Source organism: Equus caballus, chromosome 3 (genome assembly GCF_041296265.1).
Source record: "Equus caballus isolate H_3958 breed thoroughbred chromosome 3, TB-T2T, whole genome shotgun sequence".
In the NCBI taxonomy this organism is placed as follows: domain Eukaryota; kingdom Metazoa; phylum Chordata; class Mammalia; order Perissodactyla; family Equidae; genus Equus; species Equus caballus.
Window position 1 is genome coordinate 72975814 of NC_091686.1, and position 24572 is coordinate 73000385.

General features: G+C 35.1%; 1 protein-coding gene and 1 long non-coding RNA gene across 3 annotated transcripts in view; one reads left to right on the top strand and one right to left on the bottom strand.

Moving 5' to 3' along the window:
* The window catches only part of LOC111772899 (uncharacterized), a 107827-nt gene that overhangs the window by 15647 nt on the left and 67608 nt on the right, over nucleotides 1–24572 (bottom strand). The window lies entirely within an intron of this gene.
* Nucleotides 1–24572, top strand: part of LOC138923464 (transmembrane protease serine 11C-like) — a 65505-nt gene that overhangs the window by 10710 nt on the left and 30223 nt on the right. For both annotated transcript variants that reach the window (XM_070262394.1, XM_070262395.1), the window contains exons 3-5: nucleotides 5975–6093; nucleotides 17252–17319; nucleotides 21143–21306. In XM_070262394.1, the coding sequence (XP_070118495.1) occupies nucleotides 5975–6093; nucleotides 17252–17319; nucleotides 21143–21306 (351 nt within the window). The remainder of the gene's footprint in view (nucleotides 1–5974; nucleotides 6094–17251; nucleotides 17320–21142; nucleotides 21307–24572) is intronic.

Sequence of the window (24572 nt, forward strand, 5' to 3'; positions counted from 1 at the left end):
AAATGCACTAGATCACTCTTAGATGTAACAGAGGTAAGAAAATGTAGTTTTTATTTTTGGATAGGATCTTCTTAGTTATAAATCACAAATTGGATCACTACAGGAAAAGGAAAGAAAGAATATCAAGAAATAACACATAGTTTCTTCCTCAGGAGATTAATATTCTATTGCAATAGGTTAGGCTGTGAGTAATTGGTGAGGAAATTGACAGATGAGATTGCCAGTAAAGTTTCTGAACATGCCTGGAGAAAGTTCTTTCTCGTTGGTTTTCTCACTACTACTATTTCAGGATATTTCCAAATCTTCTTGTTCTATCTATAAATGAAAACTGTTAGCCCCCAAAAAAGCAATTTCACTTTCAAAGAAAAGAAAAGAAAAGGGAAAGCATCAAAGTATAGGCAAAAATAATTTCTTCTTAAATTCCAACTTATTTGCTTTGTTTTCTTGCTTCTTATCAAAGAGCTAAACTGATAAATATGTGAGGTACTTTTCCTAGACTGTCTCTTCAGTGACAAGTTTAATGTCAACTCTAATAGATTATGCAAAAGGCATCTCTTTGACTCTCCAGAGGTATGTTTGAGAGATCCTGGCCTGGAGGACTACTTTCAGCAAGCCTTAAATGTGGATAACAGAAGCCAAGGACCAAGCTGAGGGTATTTAAATTAACTCATCTTCTAAGATAACAGCAGCCAAGAATGGGAGCAATTGGTTGCCACCTCAACCCAGTTTTGAGCAAATAAGTCACCAGGTGTGAGAAACATCCAGGTTTAGAACCATACAGGGAAAGTGCACTGATACTGCTATCGGTTAATTATAAGCCCACAACATATGTATAGTTCTAATCACAAAAAGAATTCTATTTCTCAAAGGACAAGTGGCATCTTAAAAAAAAATTCAACATAAATCCATTTCCTTAAACAACATTTTCAGATTACTTTTCAGGAATTTTTTAAAAATACAAAGAGAAGTAGTGGAGGAATCTGGCAGAGAGCCCCTGAACCAAGTGAATGAAGTGGACATCAGTTGTGATGGGATAAAGTAATTTCAAGTGTCTAATGTTTGCCAAAGGACACATAACTGCTGTGATATTATTGACCAGAAAAACAAGTAAATCATAATCTAAATCTAAGCACGAAAAACATCATTTTAATCAAATGTCAAGCCATAGAGCACCCATATCCTGTTATCTCTAATAGTATATTTGAGTAATCTTCTTTTAGCATTCTAGAAATCCCAACTCTTCTAATTACTCTTCTTTTCAGAAATTTCTGAGTTATTCTGGGCCATTAATGCCATCCTTTTCAGATGTGTATTTTCTTAATCCTGGTCTACACAGAGCTGATGGAACATCTGGATGGGACCTGAACACTACATTCTCCTTCTTCACTGACATCCCAGGACCCCACGTCATCCCACATAGGAATCTTGCATGCCAATACCTTCCCAAGTTGATCTATCACAAAGGGAACATTTTCCGTAGTTTCAGGTCTTTAATTTATGGTGGGAATTGCTCAAGGCGTATCAGAAGTCTGAATGGAGAAAATGGAGAGAAGGCTCTGGGATACAGGGAAGAAGTGCTCTAAAGAGTTACCTTTGACTGTCATAGGAAGAGAAGGAAAAAAAGGGAGTTGAAAACAAACTTGTTAGACAGGAACACCAAAGGTACAGAAGTAAATGTTTGCATGTTATGAAACCCCGGCATTACAGGAGGAAAAGAGGACATAACCTCTGACCCAGGACACATTTACCTGAAAACCTACAATTTCATCCTCTTCTTCCTTCTCTGGGTTTCTTCCTCAGGTGAGATTATGTGGAGAAATCACATCTGCATCTTGAGAATATGCCTTTAAAGGCTTCAGCACAGACCCTTCACCTGCTACCACCACAGCCACAAGCAGAAGGGTCTTGAAATGCTGGAATGTCCACCCTGTCCTTTGTCTCAGGAGAGATTCAGTAACAATGAGCTCCTACATGGAGACCAAACTTTGAGTTTCTTCTTCCCCATCTTCAGGGGCCCTCCCTGCCCAAAGTTGCCCAAAAATTCTGCTATAACATGGATAATGTGGGCTGCGCTGACCTGCCCCTGCCAAACTCATGTAGAGCAAACCTTGTTACCTCCCCTTGGGCCAAAGGAGTGCCTCAACTCTCATAAACATATTCTAGAGCCCTCATACTTATCCCTGGCCTCACCTTAGAATCACCTAGAGCACTGAATTAAAACAACATTGATGCTCCCATCCAAACCAATAGACAAAATCTGTGAGAGAGGGCACAAGCGATGATAGCTCTTAAAACTCCACATATGATCCTAACTGGAAGCCTGGGCTGAGAGCACCTAAGCCTTACTTCTCAAGCTTGAATGCACATAAAAATAGGCTTATTGTGGTGATCATTTCACAATATATACATAAATTGAATCAGTCTGTTATACACCTGAAACTAATATGTTACATGTCAATTATATCTCAGTAAAAAAATATAGACTAAATAAAAATGCAAAGAGAAGAATTAGTCAGGATCTAGTCCTCCCAGGAGTTCTTAACTCTAGCCCAGAATGTGATCTGTATTATGTGAAAAATATGACTCTTCTAGAAAGGAACAACCAATGAAAATAATGCTTAGAAGAAATCCTAGGTCATAAATTTTTTTCTCTGCTCAAGGTCTAGGTTACATTTGAAGAAGAGAAGCTAACCCTTTGTTACGATAGTCTGCTAGTTGCTCTGAATGCCAACAGTAGCACTCATTTTACACTTTCTAATTCAGGGCTCGGTGTTCCAATAGGATAACAGAGCTAGAGAATGGCTTTCCTGTCTAGTGTTTGAAATTTATTTAGTAGTCCAAGTTATGTAACATAATACTGTCTCAATGCCCTAGATTCTCAACCCTGATCGTTTAACAGAAAAATAAGAAGTCATACAGTATTTATGAATAAAAATATATCACAACAAAATTATTATGCTCCTTTGGAATTTTCCTTATTCAAATTTATTGAAATATAGTTGACATATAACATTGCGTAATTTGAAAGTGTACAGTGAGTTGATTTGATACACATATATATTGCAAAATGATTACCACCATACACATATATTATTTCAGATATTTCATTGTTAGTGTATAGAAACACTACTGGTTTCTGTATGTTAATTTTGTATCCCACAACTTTACTGAACTTGATTAGTTCTAATCATTTTTTGGTGGAGTCTATAGGATTTTCTATATATAAGATCATATCATCTGCAAATAAAGACAATTTTACTTCTTCATTTCCAATTCAGATGCCTTTTATTTCTTTCTCTTGCCTGATTGCTCACGCTAGGACTTCCACTACTATGTTACATAGAAGTGGTGAGAGTGGGCACCCTTGTTTTGCTCCTGATCTTGGAAAAGAACTTTCAATTTTTCACCCTTGAGTATGATGTTGACTGTGGGTGTGTCATAGATGGCCTTTATTATATTGAGGTATGTTCCTTCTAGACTCAATGGGTTGGCATTTTCACAACAAGAAAGGATATATTTAGTCAAATGCCTTTTCTCCATCTATTGAGATGATCATATGGTTTTTATCTTTCATTCTATTAATGTGGTGTATCACATTTACTGATTTGCCTATATTGAACCATCCTTGCATCCCAGGAAAAAATTTCACTTGATCATCGTATATGATCCTTTAAATGTGTTGTTGACTTCAGTTTGCATATTTTGTTAAGGATTTTTCCAGATATATTTATCAGGGATATTGGTCTATAGTTTTCTTGTAGTGTCCTTATCTGGCTTTGGTATAGGAGTAATGCTGGCCTCATTAAATGAGTTTAAAAGTGTTCCCTCCTCTTCTATTTTTTAGACAATTTTGAGAAGAATTGGTATTAATTCTTCTTTAAACGTTTGGTAGAATTCACCAATAAAACCACCTGGTCCTGAGGTTTTCTGTGTTGGGGGGTTTTGATTACTGATTCAATCTCCTTACCTGTTATTGGTCTGTTCAGATTTAGTATTTCCTCATGATTCAGTCATGGTAGCTTGTATGTTTCTAGGAATTTATCAATTTCTTCTATGTTATCAATCTGTTGGTTCATAATTGTTCATAGTGGTTTCTTATGATCCTTTGTATTTCTATGGCATCAGTTGTAAAGTCTCCTCTTTCATTTCTGATTTTATTTATTCATCTTTTCTCTTTTTTTCTCAGTTTGTCTAGCTAAAGATTTGTCAATTTTGTTCATCTTTTCAAAAAACCAACTCTTACTTTCTTTAATCTTTTCTATTGTTTTTCTTGTCTTTATTTCATTTAATTCTGCTCTGATCTTTGTTATTTCCTTCCTTCTGATAAGGTTGGGCTTAGTTCCTTTTTTTCTAGTTCCTTGAGGTATAAAGTTAATTTGTTTATTTGAGAGTGTTCTTTTTTCTTAATGTAGACATTAATCACTATAAAAGTCCCTCTTAAAGCTGCTTTACCAGCATCCCATAAGTTTTGGTATGCTGTGTTTCTATTTTCACTTGTTTCAAGATATTTTTCCATTTCCTTTTTGATTTCTGCTTTGACTCGTTGTTCAGGAGTGTGTTGTTTAATTTTCATATATATGTGACTTTTCTAGCTTCCCTCCTGTTATTGATTTCTAGTTTCACACCTTTGTGGTCAAAAAAAGATACTTGGTATGATTTCAATCTTCTTAAATTTGCTAAGACTTGCTTTGTGACCTATCATATGATCTACCCTGGAGAAGGATCTCTGTGCCTTTGAGAAGAATGTGCATTCTGCTGCTGTTGGATGGAATGTTGTGTATATGTCTGTTAGGTCCATTTGGTCTAAGGTATGGTTCGAGTCCAATGTTTCCTTGTTGATTTTCTCTCTAGATGATCTATCCATTGTTGAAAGTAGAGTCCTGAACTCCCCTACTAATTATTATATTGTTGTCTATTTCTCCCTTCACATCTGTTAGTATTTGCTTAATATATTTAGATGCTTCGATGTTGGATGCATATATACTTATGACTGTTGTATCTTCTTGATGAATTGACCCCTTCATCATTATATAATGACCTTCTTTGTCTCTTGTTACTGTTTTTAACTTAAAGTCTGTTTTTTCTGATATAAGTATAGCTGCCCCAGCCTGGGTATTATTATTTTTGTCATCTTTTCCAATTTGATCCAAGAAAAATGCTACCTCATTTTTTGCATTTCTTTGATTATTTGTGAGTGTACAGGAAAGATTTTTTCAAATAATAAACTGTAGCCACTGACATGAAGGATTTTCTCAGAAGGTTACAAAATACTCTTACTCCTCAATCTCTTTTTCTCTCTTCTTCCGTTTTGCACCTCTCCTTTCCCCTCTCCTCTCCTCTCTCTCTGTCATTGTGCCCTCCCAGTCTTTAGAGTTGAGGGGTATGATGGGACCTGAGAAAGGTTACCAAAAAATTTAATTTCTACTACATTTGATGTGTTAAAATAGTACAGTCCAAACTAACGCTCAATTTTATCCTTTGCTTCACTCTTCTAAAGCTGTAGATTGAATTCTTAGTTCTATTTACTTAACTTGCAGTATTTATATGTCATACCTCATTTTACTTTCTCCTTTATTCATTTTCATTTCCTAGATACTTCATAAATGATAAAACCTAGGATCCACTGATTTCCCTAAATGTAATTTGTGGTGATCATAAAGACTAAGATAATTATCTATGCTTTAATATAATTTCTTCTCATAGTAAGATATCTTTCTCTAGATTGCCCAAACTTGAAAGCTGGCACATTGAATTCTTACATTAAAAATTCTGAATACATTCTTCCGTAAGACTAAAATTTAGTAAACATTTCTCTGTCAAAGTTATTACAACAATCACCAGTAATCAAAACTACTTAAATGTTGTTACCTGAAATTTCATCAGAGTATTCTATTTCCCATGATTTTCTAAAGAATATAAGCAGTTACATGATGGGCAAAGTGAGAACTATTTTTTTCTTTTCTCTCCTTCTTAGGGAAGACAACTTTCTATTATCACATCAGCTTTAAAGTCAATAACATTGACTATGACAGCAAGTTTGAAAAACCATATTCACAAGAATATACGGACCTAAATAAAAAGATAGTGACTTTGGTAAGTTGAAATTTTTTTCTGTGCATTGTCTTTTTAAATGCTATGCTCCTAGAAGTATCAGAATCCTAACAATTACTTTCCAAGTTGGAAATGATTGATAATTTTACACTATTTCTTACCATTACCTTGGTTCTAGATTAGAATAGTCAGTCCTTTCAGAAAGTCAGTTAGAAAACATGTACCGGGAAAAAAACTGTAAGAGGGACACATTTTGAGAATACCAAAGAAAAGCCTAACATGTAAAAGACAATCAACAAATATTTCCAATGTATTAATAAACTAAATGAATAAAATATATCCACCTCCAAGATACCTGACCAAGGCCATGCTGATCCTGCTCCTAAACTACAAAGTCCTTCAGGAAGAGGAATGGCCAATGTAGAAGAGAACATATACACTAAAATAAAGATCATCTTGTAGCTCCTCAGTGTAGAATGAAAATTTTAAAATGTCTACTTAAGAACATGCTTTGTTTTAAGTTAAGCTTTACCTGACTAAAGACCTAACAAAGAGCCTTGATTGCCCCTTACATACAAGGTTCCTTTATCATAGATACCACTCTAATTAGCTCAAATAATTCTATCAACCAAACCAAACTCTGTCAAGAGCAGTGATGGCATCATTCATATTCCAGTTACTCAAGCAGATTTCTGACAGAACATGTTCAGAACTCATCCTATATAACTAAAGCTTGTAGTCTTTCCAGAACATCCCACTACCTCCCAGTTTCTAATAAATTCAGAGTCTTTAAAAGTCTTGAAGTTGTTTTACCATTGCACCGAGAGTTACTATACAGAAAACGGAGAAAGAAAATCTCCAATTTCAGTTTAGATTTATGATAAAAAGAAAATGACAAGGAAGCAATTCAATACAATGGTTAAGAAATAGGATTTAGACTCAGAGTCCTTGTTTAATTCTAAATCTAGCTATTTACTAGCTGTGTGACTTGTACAAGTTACTTAATCTCTCAGAATATGTTTCTTCAACTAAAAATTAGATAAGTACCTATACTATAGGATTGTTATAGGCATTACATATGATGAAATATGTCATGATCTTAGCAGAAGTCCTATTATTCTGCAAGCCCTTAAAAAAAGATAGCCTAAGAAATAATTACCTAAAATAGGAACATAATATTCTTAGTAAATTTAAGTATAAAACAAAATTAATACATAACTTTAAAATAACTCCAAATATCCCACACTAAGAAAATAACCTTTTCTGCTATAAATTGAGATCAACTCATTCAAGTCAATTAACCTATGTTTACTTCACAAGTGAATATTCTAAAACTATCAGTCTTATCATTTATCATATCATCTTAGTTGATCAACCACCAATCCTGAACATCTTGCTTCAGACTCCTTATCAGCCCTTATTTTCATTTGCTAACTCATCTGCATTAAAACAGTCACCAGATATTTCTCATACTTTTTCATTTACAAGCATCAGAGTGCCTGCTTTTACATGCCATTCTTTCTATTTTCATTTAATACAATGCTCCATGTATTATAATTATTACTATGTACGCAACACTCATAAGTACAACACTGGTGATAATAGCATTTACCAAATGGAGCTGTGAATCATTAAACAAATTTACCTATTAGTCATTATTATAATACCTACAGCCTATTTTTCTTTTTCTGATTTCCATTAAATAATTCTTGTGATGATTCACTCTAAAAAGAGGAAAGAAAGTGGACAAAGAGAGATGCTGCTTTACTGTGAATTATAGTTTCTTTAACTACAGAGGATAGGCCTTCATGGGGAACACCTTTATGTTTTAGACATGTGGTTTTCTAGTGAGCAACTCAAAAGGAATCTCTATGTCATTTCTTATTTTTTTCGTAGCTCCCAGCAAATATGATGTCCCATTACGGTGAATAGAAATTCTACAAATTAGGAGTGGAGCAATACCTTAACAATAAAATTAGCTCTAGTAATTGTCAGCACTGGTCTAAGCACTTCATGCATTAATTTATTTGATCCTCACAACATTCCAATTTTTCATATGAGGAAACTGAGGCTCTAAGAGGTTAACTTAACCAAAGTCATATTGCAAGTATGCTTACATGTTTTTTATGATCTATTGTCCTAAAATTAAAGAGCATGCAAATATTATACAATCTTGAACCCATCTCAGATTACATCTACTTCCAAATTCTATGTATTTTTCACATACAAATTCATTGGATTATAGATGACCAAAATGATACCAGATATGTGTAAGGTACCCAAGATTATCCATACAAAACAGGCTGGCTGAGCTCATACATCAAACCACTTACCAGAATGTCTAAGAGGAGGGGGCATCTTCGGTCACCATATAACCAAGGCATTTGTCAAGTAATAAATTTTTCCCTGAGCTAATCTGAACCTGGTATGAACATATCACCTTTAGGTATATGCCTCTCTTTGGGGCAGCATATCAAATGACAGATTATCTATAGAATTTATCAAGATTAGACATATATAATTTTCAAAAGATAATAAAGTGAAAGACAATATTCAGGATTCCTGTTTCATCTAATATGGGTTTGCAACATTTTGGTTTCAGTAAAAAGGATGTGAGCGTTCATCCAGTTTCCTACCCTTCAAAACATATCAGAAAACTAAAATTCCAGCAGTAGTCTAAATTCAAGATTACTGTACTCTCTAATCCAGACTATTTTTAAAACAAAATACTTATCTGAAGTATTATTAAATGGAAATCATTGTACATTAATTTTCTAGCCATGAAGGAATTAAGATCCAAAGTTTATCAAAAAATGCAGCCAACATTACAGAGCTATTATTCACATTTCAAATGATATGAAAAATCTTACAAAAATTACTGATGTACTAGTTTTCTGTAGTTGGGAAACAAGCACAGAAGAAATAAATACTAGACACTCAGGATGTCTGTAGACATGGAGGGGGGTGGTTACTGTAAGATAGCAGAAGGAACCATAGACCCAACTTTCACTCCATATCTGAGAGTACCAGACTAGCAAACATGTGCTATCGAAAGGAGAAAGGAGGATGGAGTGAGGTAAAGAAGTTGGGAAAAGTAGAAATTAAACCCACCTCATATGAAAAAGAAAGATGTGGATTTTGTGATATGTGTCTCTTTTGATACAAATTTCCAATATTGTTCTTCCTTATATTTGGGAAAATACTTAGTTCTGAAATCTCTGCTTAAAGCCCTGCCCAATAGTCCTAAATGGGTTTCTGAAACTTGGCATTTGATTTCAGGTCAAATATCTGACAACCCTTTTCCTACTGGGTGTGCCAAGAGACTGAGCTTCTTAAAAATAGGAATTGCATGAGTGATACTGGAAAAATTCCCATAACTCCACCTTACAGCTTTTTGGAACACCCTAAGACTAAAGCTACTATTCACTCTAAGAATGTCAGGCTTTGGTATTATTTAAGGTGTATGACAACCTTCTCAGCTATTGTGAGGCTTGGGAAGATGAATACAATCAAAAAAGAGATGAAGAAATTAGGGACATTAGAACAAAGTATGAATAGCTAGTGTTTGAAAAAGTGAACAATAACTAAAAGATTACGAGTTTAGCTATACTTTGGTTTGGAGACAGTGCCAGATCAAAAAAAGAATCTATATCATCAATTTATCCACACTTTATTAAACAAATATTATATGCTAGGGTTAGATTTCTGAGTTTATATTGAAGCTCATTTTAAAAAGGAAAAGTATCATTTAGCAGTCCTCATTTTTGGCCCTTAGTCTAGTCTCTTTCCCTACTTTCAGTTCATGATATTCCCATTCTTCCACTCACCTAGTCCTTATATCTTAAAGTCAATTTTGACCCCTTCTTCTGCATTAACTAAGCATTTACCAAATTTTATTAATTATTCCTTCAAAGTGTTTCTAGCCTGATTTCCAAGGCAAGATTGCTGAATAAAAATAAGCATGTATCCCTCATTCTCTCCTTAAATCTCACGGAACTAGAAGAAAAATAAAAACAACCCAATGTGCCTAAAAATGACAGAAGTCTTGCCATCAATGGACTAAAAGAGTGGAGAGTTTCTAGAAGATAGAAACTAGAGCTGTGTTTAAGTGTAAAATCTCAGCAACACTGTTGCTGACAGATGCACAACCCCCTGGAGGTAAAGCATGAGCCTCCAAAAGAGTAAGTCTTCCCCACAGAAACTGGGAATGAACCCAAGATCAGAGACAGTGATGATCATGAAAGAAGGCCAGATGTGAGCAATAAATTAAAATTAATTAAGGAACTAGTTATTCTTACAGGAAATAAGATATAAATTAATTTAAAGGACTAAATCAAACATTCTACTAGAATTTCACACCAACATAATAAGAAAAGGAAATAATATATATATATTGAAAAGAATGGAAAAAAGGAAGTTATTTACAGACTATATTACTATACACTTATAATATTCAAGAGACTCAATTGAAAAATTACTGGAAGCAATGATAGAGTTTTGTAAGGTGGCCAAATACCAGACCAATACATAAAAGTAATAGCTTTCTTAATCATCAAAAATAACGAAATATAAAAATCATTATTTTTTAAGTGCCATTTAATAGCAACAAAAAGTATAAAATACACATATATAACCTTAACACAAATTGTATAAAACCTATATGAATAAAACTATAAAATTTCACTAAACAACATAAAATAAATAGAAAAAAAAGCATGTTCCTGTAAGGGAAGACTCACTATTTTAATTATATCAATCCTGTCCAAATTAATCCATAAACTCAGTACAATCCTTTAGTTTATGATAAAGATGTTTACTTCAAGTTCAATAAATAGTGTTGGGACAATAAGCTAGCCAGCTGAAAATATAGGAAGCAATGCTACTCGTGTTTCTGGCATAATCACTCGATAACATAAGTAGTTAGCTTGTAAAAGGTTCTGTTTACTTAATTGAAGAATAGGACTGGTTAAGATTATTTTTCAGGTCATTTATAGATTTAAAATTCCATGAATCTGCGGACTTATTACTATCAATTCTAGGATGCTATTATCTAACCACTCCAACCCAAAATGTTCTCCATGTCTCTGAACACCTACAGAAACCACAGTCTGGGATATTAATTTTGTCACTTACTGTGTCTTTTATTTGCAGCTACAGGTATGCTCCTGTATCTCTTGCCCCAAGTGTCTCCTCAAGGACAGAGACAAGTCAGTATGAGTATATTCAAATAATATTTAAAAAAAAAAGAAAAAGAAGACAAAAGTCAGGGGAGAGGGAGTTAAGAAGTAGAGAGACAAGGAAAATGATGAACAGCTTATAGAGAAGAAGGTAGATTTATGAATCACCAGAAATATGTCTGCAACCTGAGAGTTAAAGCTAGAATTATTGTGAGCAGATAACTACCTATATTATTCTCTCTTTCAGTATGATTCTCTTTTCCATAGGAAACAAGATACTGTAATACTATTGCTCTCCTAGTTTGCGCTACAATATTTCATGGTCTTTTCTTCAGAGATATCATTAGCTAGCTCACACACCATCATGTTCTAAAAACATTGCTCTTGACTCTGTGTTCTCCAGCATCATTTCCCTGCTCCCTTTGTCAGTAAAATTTTGTTGAAAGAGTTGGATATGTTTGCTGTTTCCACCTCTTTATCAACTGTTCTTACCTTAATTCAGTGCAGCTGGAATTCCTTTCTCTCCACCCCATTAAACTACTCTTACAGAGGTCACCAAAGACCTGACTGTTGCCAAATCCAAAGGTCACTTCTCACTTGAACTTCTCATCTTTACTTTTCTCCCTTCCTGAAAGCTTTTCTCTCTTTGTTTTCCGGGACCTCTCCCTCTCCATATTTTCTTCATCTCTAGCTCCCTTTCCCAGCTGCCTTTGCTGGTTCTTTATCATCTGCAGAGCTTTAGATATAGTTCTCCACTGCAGTGTCCAGAGTCGTCCCCGACCCCCAACTCCCTTCTCCATCTTTCCCATTCCTTCTATCTTCTCCTCTCTTCTCTATCTATACTCCCTCTAACAAACTCACCCAACCTTTCTGTTTAAATGCCATCTACAATGATGACTCCCAAAAGAGAACACTTTCTTGATCTTCACCCCAAGACTTATTCCCCACCCACAGTCTTACCCATCTCAGTAAACAACACCAAAATTAACCCAGTTGCTCAACCTAAAAACTTAACAAAGGAATTCTCCTCTCAACCAACAAATCAGCATTCTATTGGCTCCATCACCAAAATATAGCTTTAATATCCTTAACTGCAGCCCTTTCATCTTTCTTGCTTTAACTCCTACAATTGCCTCCTAAGTGGGTTCTTTGCTTTCACCTAATCTCCCTATAATCTGCTCTCCACACAGTAGCTAAAGTGATTTTTTAAAAATGAAAATCAAATCACATCACTCACCAGCTTAAAAACCTTCCAAAGACTTTCAAGTTCACTCATATTTATATAAAGATATAAACATTAAAAATAAAAAGTACAAAACATGCATAAATGGAGGAAGAGGATCAAAACATACAAAATGATTTTTTTAAGTACAGATTTCTTTTTTCTTTTATGCTTATTTTTCTCCATTCCCCCTCTCCCTTTCCACATATCCCCCAAACTCTACCTCAAAATAATCTGTATTAACAGAATAGTGTGTATCCTTCCTTATTTTCCTCCTTGATTGTATTAACGTATATAGCAAAACAAAAGACATAGGGGTGCTTGTCAGTATTTTACCAAAATGGGTTCACATTATACACAATTTTATAAAACTTGTTTGCTTTTCTCAGCAGTATCTCACAGAAATTCGTCCAAGTCAATATAAAGGTCTAATGTATTTTTTTCAATGACCGCGTAATATTCTTTAGTGTGGATGTAGCACCATATATTCAATCCTTCCCAATTTATAGGCATTTACTTTGTTGCCAGGTTTTGAATAATATAACCAACATTACAAAAAATATCCTGCTACTTACATCCTTATATTGATATACATTTAAATGGTTTCTAGACTGATTTCTTAATCAAATGCGGATTTTAATTTTAAGAACTGTTGCCAGACTGCTTTCCAAAGAGTTGAAATACTTCACATTTCCACTAGTAGTGTATTTGAGTACTCTTCCTGCATCCCCAACAACAGGTACATTCACACTTTTTACTTTGTGTTGGTTTAATAAATGTATATCATTGTTACTTTAATTTGCATTTCCCTGACTACTGGTGAGGTTGAGATCTTTTTCTCTACATGATGCCCATTGGGTTTGCTCATGTGTGAATTTCCCATTCACATCCTTTGCTAGTATTTCTTTTGAGTTGTATGTCTTATCCTTGTCAACTTGTAAAAATCTCTGTAAATTACAGATGTTAATACTTTCTCTATTGTTTGCATGAAAGTATCTTCCCAAATGTACTTTTTACCATCTGACTATTTACGTGGTCTTATGTCTACTTTATTTTTAATTTTCTGAATTTTCTGTCTTGATTGAAATGATTTCCCCAGCCCATAGAATAAGCGTATTCAGTTTCCTAGGGAGCTTCCGCACCCCCCCCCCCCCCGACTTTTAAGTCTTTCTCTATATGGAAATAGCTTTAGTAAAAGATAGGGTATTTTCTTTCAGGTATAGATAGCCAGTTGAGCTGGCACTATTTATTAAGTAATCCAGCCTATCACAATGATTTAAAATGCCATCCCTGTTATATCCTAAATCCCCATATATTCTACGACCTATTTTTGGATTCTATATTGAGTTCCATATTAATTGTATTGTATTTCCTTCTCATAGCATCATTTTCAATAGTCTTTCATCCCTTCATTTGCAAGTATGATTCTTTCAAATAATAGATAACTGTTTTGTTTTTGAATGCAACTTGACAGATTCTTTAAGGACAAAATTTTGTCTATTCTCATTAATTGTAACAAGTAATATACATGATTTTATTTCTCCAGTTTGCTTTAAGGAAATAAAATATTTTATTTTTTTTGCTTTCTTTTCCTTATTTTTGCTGATTTAAATTGTTTTTCATTCTATTTTTTTCTTTTGAAAATTTCAATATACTTAGTTAATAGTTATCCTTCCTAAAACTCAAAATTAGATGCTATTTTTCCACTATTATGAAAAAAAATTATTAGCCCCATCAAAACATCATTTTCCTTCCCTAACCCTCAACCCAAGAAGAGAAAACCTTAAACATACTTTCACTTCTGTCCTCTTCCTTTTCCATTCCACACTCCTGATAAGGCTTTTTAAGACTTTTATTTCCCCTCCCTCCTCGGCCCTCCTTTCCTATTCCTATTAACTAGATTTTGCTGAGATAGTACCTCAAGTTCTAACCTATTATTAGGATGTTTCTTAAAGTATGTGGCTTCTACTGCAAGCATTTAAATTATACATTCACTGTATTGAACTCACACACACCCAAATTTCATTGCTCACCATTTATTTCCTCTCCTCTTCATATTTCCTTCTATTGAAATCTCAATTCTGATTTATATCTTGCTTTACTAGTAAGAGTCCTTAGTCATGTATTTTTCTCAGTTGTGATATGTGAATGATATTCTATTATATGTGATATGTGAATGATATTATTATTAAATCCTTGAACATTCATAAGTATCTTTCCTTTACTCTAACTTGAGATTATATCTTGACTGGGAATAGGATTGTTGAATTGTCAGTTTTTTCTCTCAGAGTATGAGGATATTATTCCACCAGCTTCCAACTTCAAATGTTAGTGATGAAATATCTGATTATATTTCTTCTATCAATGTATTTTTTCTTCTATATGAAAATTTGTAGAAATTTTTCTTCATATCTAAAATTCAAAAGTATTCCCCAGCATCAAACCTGCCTGAAACTCAGTCTACCCCTTTGAATCTGCAGAATTTGGTCTTTATTTAATTCAGAACCATTTGCTCCCATTATTTATTATTATTTTTTCCTCCATCTCTTTCTTTTTCTCTTTCAAACTTCTATTATTTATAGCCACTTCTCCTGGAATTATGCTCTATTTTGTTTCTTTTCACTCATTTTTTTCTTCTTTTTAAATTTTACTATTTTAAGGCGTTTATTCTATTTGGCATTCCAGGCCACAAATTTGGATCTCAAGAGTGACAGTCATCTTTTTAAATTGACTTATTAAATTTATTAACTTGAAAATCGTGGGTTTTAGTACCACATAGTCTTTCTTGCTATGCCTGAGTGTTCTCATGTGTGCTTTTTTGCCATTGTTGTTTAGGTGGCTATCTGTTTCCTCCAAAAGTTTTGTTTTGATGAGCACCTGATGTGTTTTATTTCCTTTCTCTGGCTTCTTGTCTCCTTTATTTGTGTTATCATTTTTCCTTCTTGGCTTAATGGGACCACTGTCTTGTTGGCAGTTCTATAAGATGGAAGGTGATATGTTCATAAATTTTGTAGGCTGAAGTTGTGCAGCAGGCATTCTACCTCTTCATACCAAGGCCACAGGAGGGAGTCTTCCAGCTCCCCATTTTCTGCCCACTACTAGCCTAGCCTCAGGAGCAAGGAGGCTTCAGCCCTCCTTTTCAATTCCTTCTTGGACTTTCTGGGGCCATGGAAACCCACTCACGTGGCCCAGTGTCAACTCTATCCCTGGCCTTCCACAAACCTCTGTTGGCCAGGCTCTTTCCAGGGCTTGTTGTGATTCTATTCTTGCACAGGGCTCTCAGACTGTTCTCTTGGTTCTTCTCTGATCCATGAAAAAGGTAATTCCTGATCACTTCCCTGATTCCAGGACTCCCATAAAACCCAATCCCACTTTACCCCAGGAAAGGTAGATATATTGGAATTGGGAATAGAAGAAAAATACAGTACAGTTAGTTACCATCTTGTCAGGATTTTTCCATTCACTATATTTAGGAATAACAGCCAAACCCTTTACCATGGCCAAGAAGGCTCTCTGTAATCTCATCCCCATCTACCTGGGCAACCTCAATTTATATACTCTCTCCCTCGCTCACTTTACTTGAGTCACAACAGCTTCACTTCTGTCCCACAAACATACCAATCTCATTCTTACCTAGGACCATAGCAGCTGCTATTCCTTCTCCTCTGGATTCTCAACTTTTCATCTTTTAGGTCTCATTCAAATGTCACCTCTTCAAAGAGGCCTTATTTGATCATTCAAATACTGTTTCCTGAATCACTCCATCATACTACTTTACATTTTTTATATCACCTAACACTGTCTCAGATTATCATATTTATATATTCCTTTCTTAGTCTGCTTACTGTTTCCTCCATTGTATCTCCAAGAAAGTATGGCTCTATCTAATTTGATCATAGTTTTACTTCAATATATATTTATTGAATAAGTTAACACATTTCAATTGCTTTGGAGCAAGAGGAAAAATATAAATTAAATCTTTGCAATTCCAATAATGAGTCACTGTTTTTGAAGGTCTGTCTTTACCAAAGTAAAAGTCATGGGCAGTGCAATTTGTTGTCTGGTGCTCTATAAAGGTCCTACTGTGGGAAATCATTTATTAGGTGGAGATCAGGAGCAGTTGAGAAAATAATTCTTATATAAAATTTCTCTAAAAGGTTTCTATGTATCCCACTTTGAACTCATCAGTAGCATATAATTGAAAGAGCAGAGAAAATACTTTGCAGTCCAGGCATGAAAGGGGGTTGCCATAGTACAAAATTAAAAAAAAGAAAAGAAACAGCTCCTCCTTCTGGGGACATTTCTGTTAAGTTTTATGGCAATGATGTTCAATAAAAGGCTGAACATGGAAGACAAACTCTATCAGTTGGTCCTTTGAATTCACCTCTTCAAAATAAATATTCTGCCCTATCATGCTACTGTTAGAAAGCAAATATTTTTGCCTCACCTTGCCACACAATTTATTGATTTAAGAACAGTTGTGAATGAATTGAGCTAGTATAAAGACAATTTTCAAAAAGACATGTTTAACACACATTGCATCATTTTATTAAATGGGTCACAATCTAGAGAAATTTTAACCCTATGTATTTGACCATATTAAGGAATTATTTAATTCCTAGAATGTGGGCAGTAGTAAAAAGAAACTGGTTGGCAATTTACTGATAACTAGTGAAGCTGAATGATGGGTACATGGGGTTTGTTATACTATTCTATTTGCTTTTGTATATATTTGAAGTTCTTCACAATGAAAACTTAAAAAAAGAAAACATAAGTCATTATTCATTTCCTTTTTTAACAGATAAATGAAACATTTCATGGATCAAAACTGAGAAGACAGTATGTCAAATCTCAAGTTGTCCAAGTAAGGTATGTAATAGCCTGAGAGGCACAGAGAAAAAACATTTGCCCCTTGCCTTCATATCTCATACTCAACAGAACATCTTTGTTTGGTATACATTTGGAAGACTGAAATAAATTTGAATTTGGAGTTTCAAAACCACTAGCATTTTCAAATGTGAAAGAAGGTATTGAAGGTCTATTGGAAAATTATTAAATCAGAACCAAGAATTGTGGCTAATTGTGAATATTAAGGAAAGGTTAAATGGATTTGTTTTTTATTTGAGGGCACAAAGTCAAAAAAGCAAATCTAAAATCAGGAGATAATTTCAACATAAGACTAGAATGGGTAAAATGAGAGCCATGTACAGAATGTCTGACCCAGGAGTGGCAAACTTGTAGCTAATGGGCCAAATCTAGCTTAGAATTGTGGGTTAAAAGCAAAAGTTGGAAAATTTCACATAAAAAACAGAATTTTCAGAATATGTTGAAAAATCAAAAGATCTGACAATTCAGGGCCCACATTCCCACATGGTAACAACAGGCTAAAACTGAGGCTGAACAGTTTGCAGCAGTCCCTAATACTCACACAATGTGTGCATATGTACTTATACCCAACTAGCTTCACTCTTTGCCTTACCTCCCCGGCCCCTCTAGAAATCCAATTCTACAGCTATTGTCTAACAGTGAAGGCATTGATCCAAACATTGGAATCTGCCTCTCCCTAAAGCTAGAACTTGTGCTATTTTATTTTCTTGGGTTTTTTTTTAAATAATCCATGCTCTTAACTTGTACCCCCGGAGAACTTTATTTAACCTGATAACAAACCTGTATGATATGTATATATTACTTTTATATTTTATAGCTAAGGAAACTGAAGCAAAGGTAGGTTAAGTGACTTGCTAAGGTCACACATTTAATAAATAATAAAGGTATAATTTGAATTCAAGCAGCCTTGTCTAGATTAGTGCATCAACTTGTCTAATTGTCATCTTTCACTTCTGCTCCACTACAATCCATTCTACACACAGCAATCAAAATGAATTGGAAGAGCACATTGTCCCCCTACTTAATATCCTCTGACAGTTTCTCACAAATTCCAAACTCCTTATATAGCCCACATGACTCTACCTGATCTGGCCCTGCCTCTGACCTCATCTCATGCCATCGTCCTCACTCATGACTTTATATCCACACTGACCTGCTATTATTCTTCCAATAAACGTGCCAAATTTTTCCCAAAACAGGGCTTTCAAAGCATAAATTGCACCAGACAACATTAAACAGACAAGGAAGACTTTATTGAAGGCTACTGCAATAGGGTACATATGCTAGAACTAAGTCTTAACTCCCCGAAAACAAAGGGTACTAGGGTTTTTAAAGGCTGGGGTGAGAGAAAGATCTTAGGCCATCTGTGTTTGATAATTGGCTTTGCCAAAGAGAAATAAACTGCTCATATCTTCATGACAGGAGGTAGTTTTACAACTTGAAGCAAGGTGCCCACCAAAGTGAAGCTTCCACCTTCCCACGGAAATTGAGAGAGAGAGGCACTATTTCCTTTGACGGTTACATTTCAAAAAGATGGCTTCCAGGTCCTTGAGACAGACATTTCTGGGGTTGTAAAACTGACAAAAGACTTAAAGATTTACAGATAGTTCAAAGGAGAAGAGAAAGAATTTACAATTACAAATTTTCTAAAGGAAATGTTCTAAGAAAAGGAAAATCAGTGGCCTAGAGTCAGGAGAAAGCCATCTAATGCTGAATAAAACTGAAGGAAATGTTAAGGCTATCTTGGTCAGGGCCTTTGCACTTGATGTTCCTTCTTTCTAGAACATTCCTTTCCCAGATTTTAGCATGACTCACTCCTTCTTGTCATTAGGATCTCACTTCAAAGAGGTCTTCTCTGAAGCTGTCTATAATGTTTCCACCTCTACCCTTCAAGACATTGCTCTATTTTCTTCATAGCACTTACCTTGAAGATTATTTTATTTCTTTGTTTTCTTGTTTATCTATCTCTTCTGCTAGTATGAGAGCAGGGACCTTGTGATCTTATACCCTGATAGCTGATGTAGCTCTGGTACCTAGAACTCTGTCTGTCATATTGCCTGAACTCATAAACATTTGTTAAATGAATGGATGAATTGAAAGTTCAGGAATGGGGAAAGGAAAACTGCTTGTGGCAAAGAATTACAGGCATTTGTTATATCAAACTGAAGATTATTTTATGAGTCAAGAGGATGTTAAATTAAAATAACTTTTAGTTCATATCTTCAGTAGAAAAGAGGATCATATGACCCTAATGATGTCATATTAAGAATCCATATGTTGGGGCCAACCCAGTGGCACAGTGATTAAGTTCACATGCTCCACTTCGGTGGCCTAGGTTTCACAGGTTCAGATCTTCAGCACAGACCTACATACCACTCATCAAGCCATGCTGTGGTGGAGTCCCACATACAAAATGGAGAAAGATTGGCACAGATGCTAGCTCAGCAACAATCTTCCTCAAGCCAAAAGAGGAAGATTGGCTACAGATGTTAGCTCAGGGCCATTCTTCCTCAAAAACAAAAAAAGAATCTATATGTCTATATTTAGTTTAGTTTTAGATTGTTATCTGACCCAGGAGAAAAGTTCAGAGTGGCATCCATGATTAGACAAAATCTTTAAAATAAACAGAGTAATATGACATGTCCTTGTCTATTCCATAAGAAGTAAAGGATCAACAAGATCAACAAGAATAGATTAGCATTGCACCTGCATAAAAGCAGAAGAGGTGAGAGTACTTAGTAAATTGACATGTAATTACTAAAGACTTAATACAAAGGAAATAAAGATAACACATGTATAGTGCTCAAAGGAAAAGCATCTGGTGTACCTACATCGTAAAACAAAGTAATGAGTGATATAGAAATTAGCTAACCCATTTATTTAGAATTATCCTGTAAAAAAATAATTGAAATAATGAGGCTTTATAATCAATCAGAAAATCTTGGAACTTGGCCATGGTTTTCGTTTTTGTTCATGAATGTTATGAAGGTTTGGGAGTGTATGTTTTCAGGCACTTTCTTGAGGCACATAGAGCTCTGGGGTTGTTGTGGATTTTCAAATGCACAACTGCAGAGAAATGCCTAGGAAGAGGTGAGGAGGCACAGAAACAGAGAGTAGAACAGAGGAGACATTCCCTCAAGTCAGTAGTAGTTACTCCCTTTTAAAACTTCTGGTTTATGCATTTGCATCTTCAAGTCAGAATTACAAATAAATTAAATCCAGTCTAACATTTTTGGTCAGTCATGATTTCCACCAGATGAGAGAGAACTGGCCCACTATTGCAAATTGTGCCTCCAATAAAAAAAATAAAAATTAAAAATAAAGATAATAAATGATTCACCTTACCTATTACATTTCGTTATTTACTCTTGGCCCTTCCCACAGAGTTCATAGTGGATTTAACACACAGATACAGTTATACTAATAAGTAATTTTTGTACAGCTCTCTGAAATTTTCAAAATACCTCTATATACATTATCTTATATGGTGTTTATAATAACCCAGTAAATAGTATTATCATCTCCACCATAGAGATGAGGAAATTTAAGTACAGAGAGTGCCAACAGCTTGCTGTAGTCAAGGAGTTGGCAAACAATGAATGTAGAATACAAACCCAGTTCCTCTGAGTCTAAATTACCCTTTATTTACTGTTCACTATGTCCATAAAGTGCCATTTCCACTGCCTTGGGAGGAACTGGAATAGCTGCCAGGAGCTCTGCTTAACAAAGGATAGAATGACTCAACTAAGAGTGATCGAGGCTCAGTAATAAAAGCATAATTTATTTGTCTGCTTCTGTTCTGCAGCCCAGCCAAAGGGAAAGTAATTATACATGCCATGCTGAAATTTGAATCCTGTTGTAAAAATAATGCAGGAAAATTTTGGGATAGAACTGAAACCATTTTACGTCAGAAGCTAAAGGGTGAAACTGGGTCTTTTTGTATAGATTCTTCTTCATTCAAATTTTCAGGTAAGCCTTTTCATGTATGGTAGAAAACAGTTTTCATCTTTAATTTGAATGTGTTTTTTTGTTGTGCAAATGAAAACCACACTTCTTTCTTTAAATATCATTTCATAGAGAATGATAATTTTTTTCAACCACTGTTAAAGTAATCAAGGTTCATATTAATCAATTTCCTGATATAATCTCATCCTTCTATCCTTGGGACTAAACCTTAATTGATGAGTTTAAAAAAAAAGGAATGAGGGTCCCAAATAATGTCTTTGCAAAACAAGGCAGCCTTAAACTCTTAAATCTTGTGGCTTGTTCTGTGGGTCATGATTTCTCCCTCAATTCTTTTGGATGTCTCAAGAATCTAGACTCCTAAATTCCAGAATTGAGTTTGAATCTCTTTAACATCAAACTTACTTCTTGATAGGCCTTTAGTGGACTTTGCCTCTCTCACTCTTATGTACAATCTAGTTCTCATTCTTGGTCATCTAAAAATATTGTGAAAGACAGCTTCTAAAAGGTAGGGACAAATATCCCTCCATTCTCAGGATAATGAGCATCTCTCTGGCCTTGATAAAAGTACAGCCAATGCCTGGCACAGCTAATCTAGGCTATCAGTTCTCTGCTACAGCAAATTTGACCAAGGGCCGAAAAGCATCTCTACCCCTACAGCAAGGACTAAAAGGACTAATGTTCATGAAAAAAAAATCTAGGCCAAGGGTTTATTTGCTTGGAACATCAAAAGGATCAAAAAGCAAAACTTAAACATGCTTCTCCTGGATAAGAAGCCATCATGTTGTTGAAATGTGACTCTCTTCGGGTTATATTAGATGCTTTCTCTTAGAATCTTCCTTCTCACACAGGTATGTGTGGTAACCACGAAAGAACACAGAGAAATAAAGCAGCTCTCCAATTTATAGAGAATTTGCCACCGAAGATATATTTTGGAAACTTCTCTGCTAAAAACATGAACTCACATAGTAAAGAAAAAGCATTATATTACCAGTATTCCTCCAAACTTTAAGAACACTATGTAGGAGCCCAGGAAAACAGACTTTCTGGGGGTCTTTTCCAGACTTTTGATTTTTCTCAGTAGTTTTATTTGCTACAGTGCCATCCTACAATTTTCTGAAAAGCAGTGACCATTAAGTGTAATGCACTTAAGTAAGGATGGATGGTACTTTGGTATTGTCTTAGCCTCTGACTGTTGCTTAGAAACTCCCTTTCCCTCCTTTTTCACCTCTCATAAGAAGCTAGATGCCTTGTGACAGTGACTGGGGCTCCCAGGAGCAGGATCAAACCCAGCAGCCAACTGGGCCAGTCCTCCAAAACCACAATGAAATGGGTTGACACAAAGCTCTTACTGATTCAAGATGGCTCTTACTGAAACGGATTGTGAATCTTCACTGGTCACCACATAAATGGGTCTCTGGCTTAGGGAGCTAGGAAAAGCTTACTTAGGTAGTCAAGGTTGCTGTCACAGCATCTTATTGAACAGCCTGACCGTCTTATGTTGCCTGTTTAGTTCAGTTGCTTAGAGCATGCTCCTAAGTACATCAAGGTTGTGCACTTCATTTTCATACAAGCTGCTTAACAGAGAGGAAAAAGGCACTACTTCCTACAGCTGTGACTTGGACATTATTGGCCAGTGCTATTAGTTACAATGAATGGCCAAATACAGCACCAGTAATTATTGTTCTTAGAAAGAGACAATATAGCCTAATGGTTAAGGTCACGGGTCCTACTATGAGATTTGAATCCCAAGTCCTCTACATACTAGCTATGTGACTTTGGAAAAACTACTTAACATTTCTGTGCCTCAGTCTAACCTTCTCACCACGAGAATGATGATAGCAATAAAAAATACAACAGGGGCCAGCCCTGTGCCTAGCGGTTAAAGTTCTGCCCCCTCCGCTTCAGCAGCCTGGGTTCATGGGTTCAGATCCTGGGTGCAGACCTACTCTACTCATCAGCCATGCTGTGGAGGCATCCCACATTCAAAATAGAAGATGATTGACACAGATGTTAGCTCAAGTCTAATCTTCCTCAAACAAACAAAAAAAGGAGGAAGGTTGGCAACGGATGTTAGCTCAGAGTGAAACCTCCTCTCCAAAAAAAAACTTCCTATGGTTGCTGTGAGTATTTCAAAGACCTAATACATATAAAATGCTTTAAAAAACAGGACTAGTACAGAGTAAGTATCATTAATTGTTAAGTTATTATCAGGAGTCAAAAAACACTCAAAATGTATGTCCTGTGGATTGCACATTTGCAAGTCAACTATATATATATATACATATATATGACCACTATTACATATAACATACTATTATTTTTATTAATATTCCTTCCCCTACCCTCCCCCAAACCCCAATTTCAGGCTGCACTATGGGGGAGGGGGAAGGAACTGGAGGTTTTCCCAAGGGAGAATGACCTCCCAAAGCACTAGTGCAGTAAGGGCATTCTGCCTCCCCATTCCTAAACCCCCACCCCAAACAAATCACTTTATCTAACAGAGCCTTAGCTTCTTCATCTTTAAAAAGATTATGGTTTACATACCTCATGGCATTTTTTTCTGGAAAAAACAAAGCACATACATCTAAAGCCCTTAGCACAGTGCCTGGGATGGAGCAGTCACTCAAATAGTAACCAAGATAGACTTTCTTCTCTATATACACTATGCAAAGGAATATTTTCCCAGCATCGTGGTTATTCTTTTGATAACTGTGTACTTGGATGCTTACTGTGCAGCCAAGTGAATCTTAGAAAACGTATCTGTGTGCTTTTTATATACGGATTTAAAGCAGGGCAATAGCCCATTTAAAGAGATTCCACGAACCTCAGGGATGACGTAAATCAGCGGCATGTGAACCGAGGGATAAAAATTACTGCTCTTATAGAAATAGAAAGTTAACCAACTAAAATACCCATTAACATTTCAGCATTTAATAACTCCACCTACCACAGGAAAATTGATTTATTTAACTCTTAGTTATAATACTAAATCACTACCAAGAAAAGTTTAAAATCATCTATTATTGGCTTAATATATTTATTCATTTAATCAATAAATACTGACTGAATACTGACTATGGCCCAGGAAATTTAGATAAAATTCTAACTTACTAGTTATTTTTGGTTTATGATAATATTAAATTCATTTTCTTTTCCTATGCACATATCAAATGATACTAAAATGAGAATCCATAAAGGGTATTGTTTGATAATTCTTTAAAAATTTGCCATGGATCATCACAACTAAAAATAAAAATCTCACAGAATTT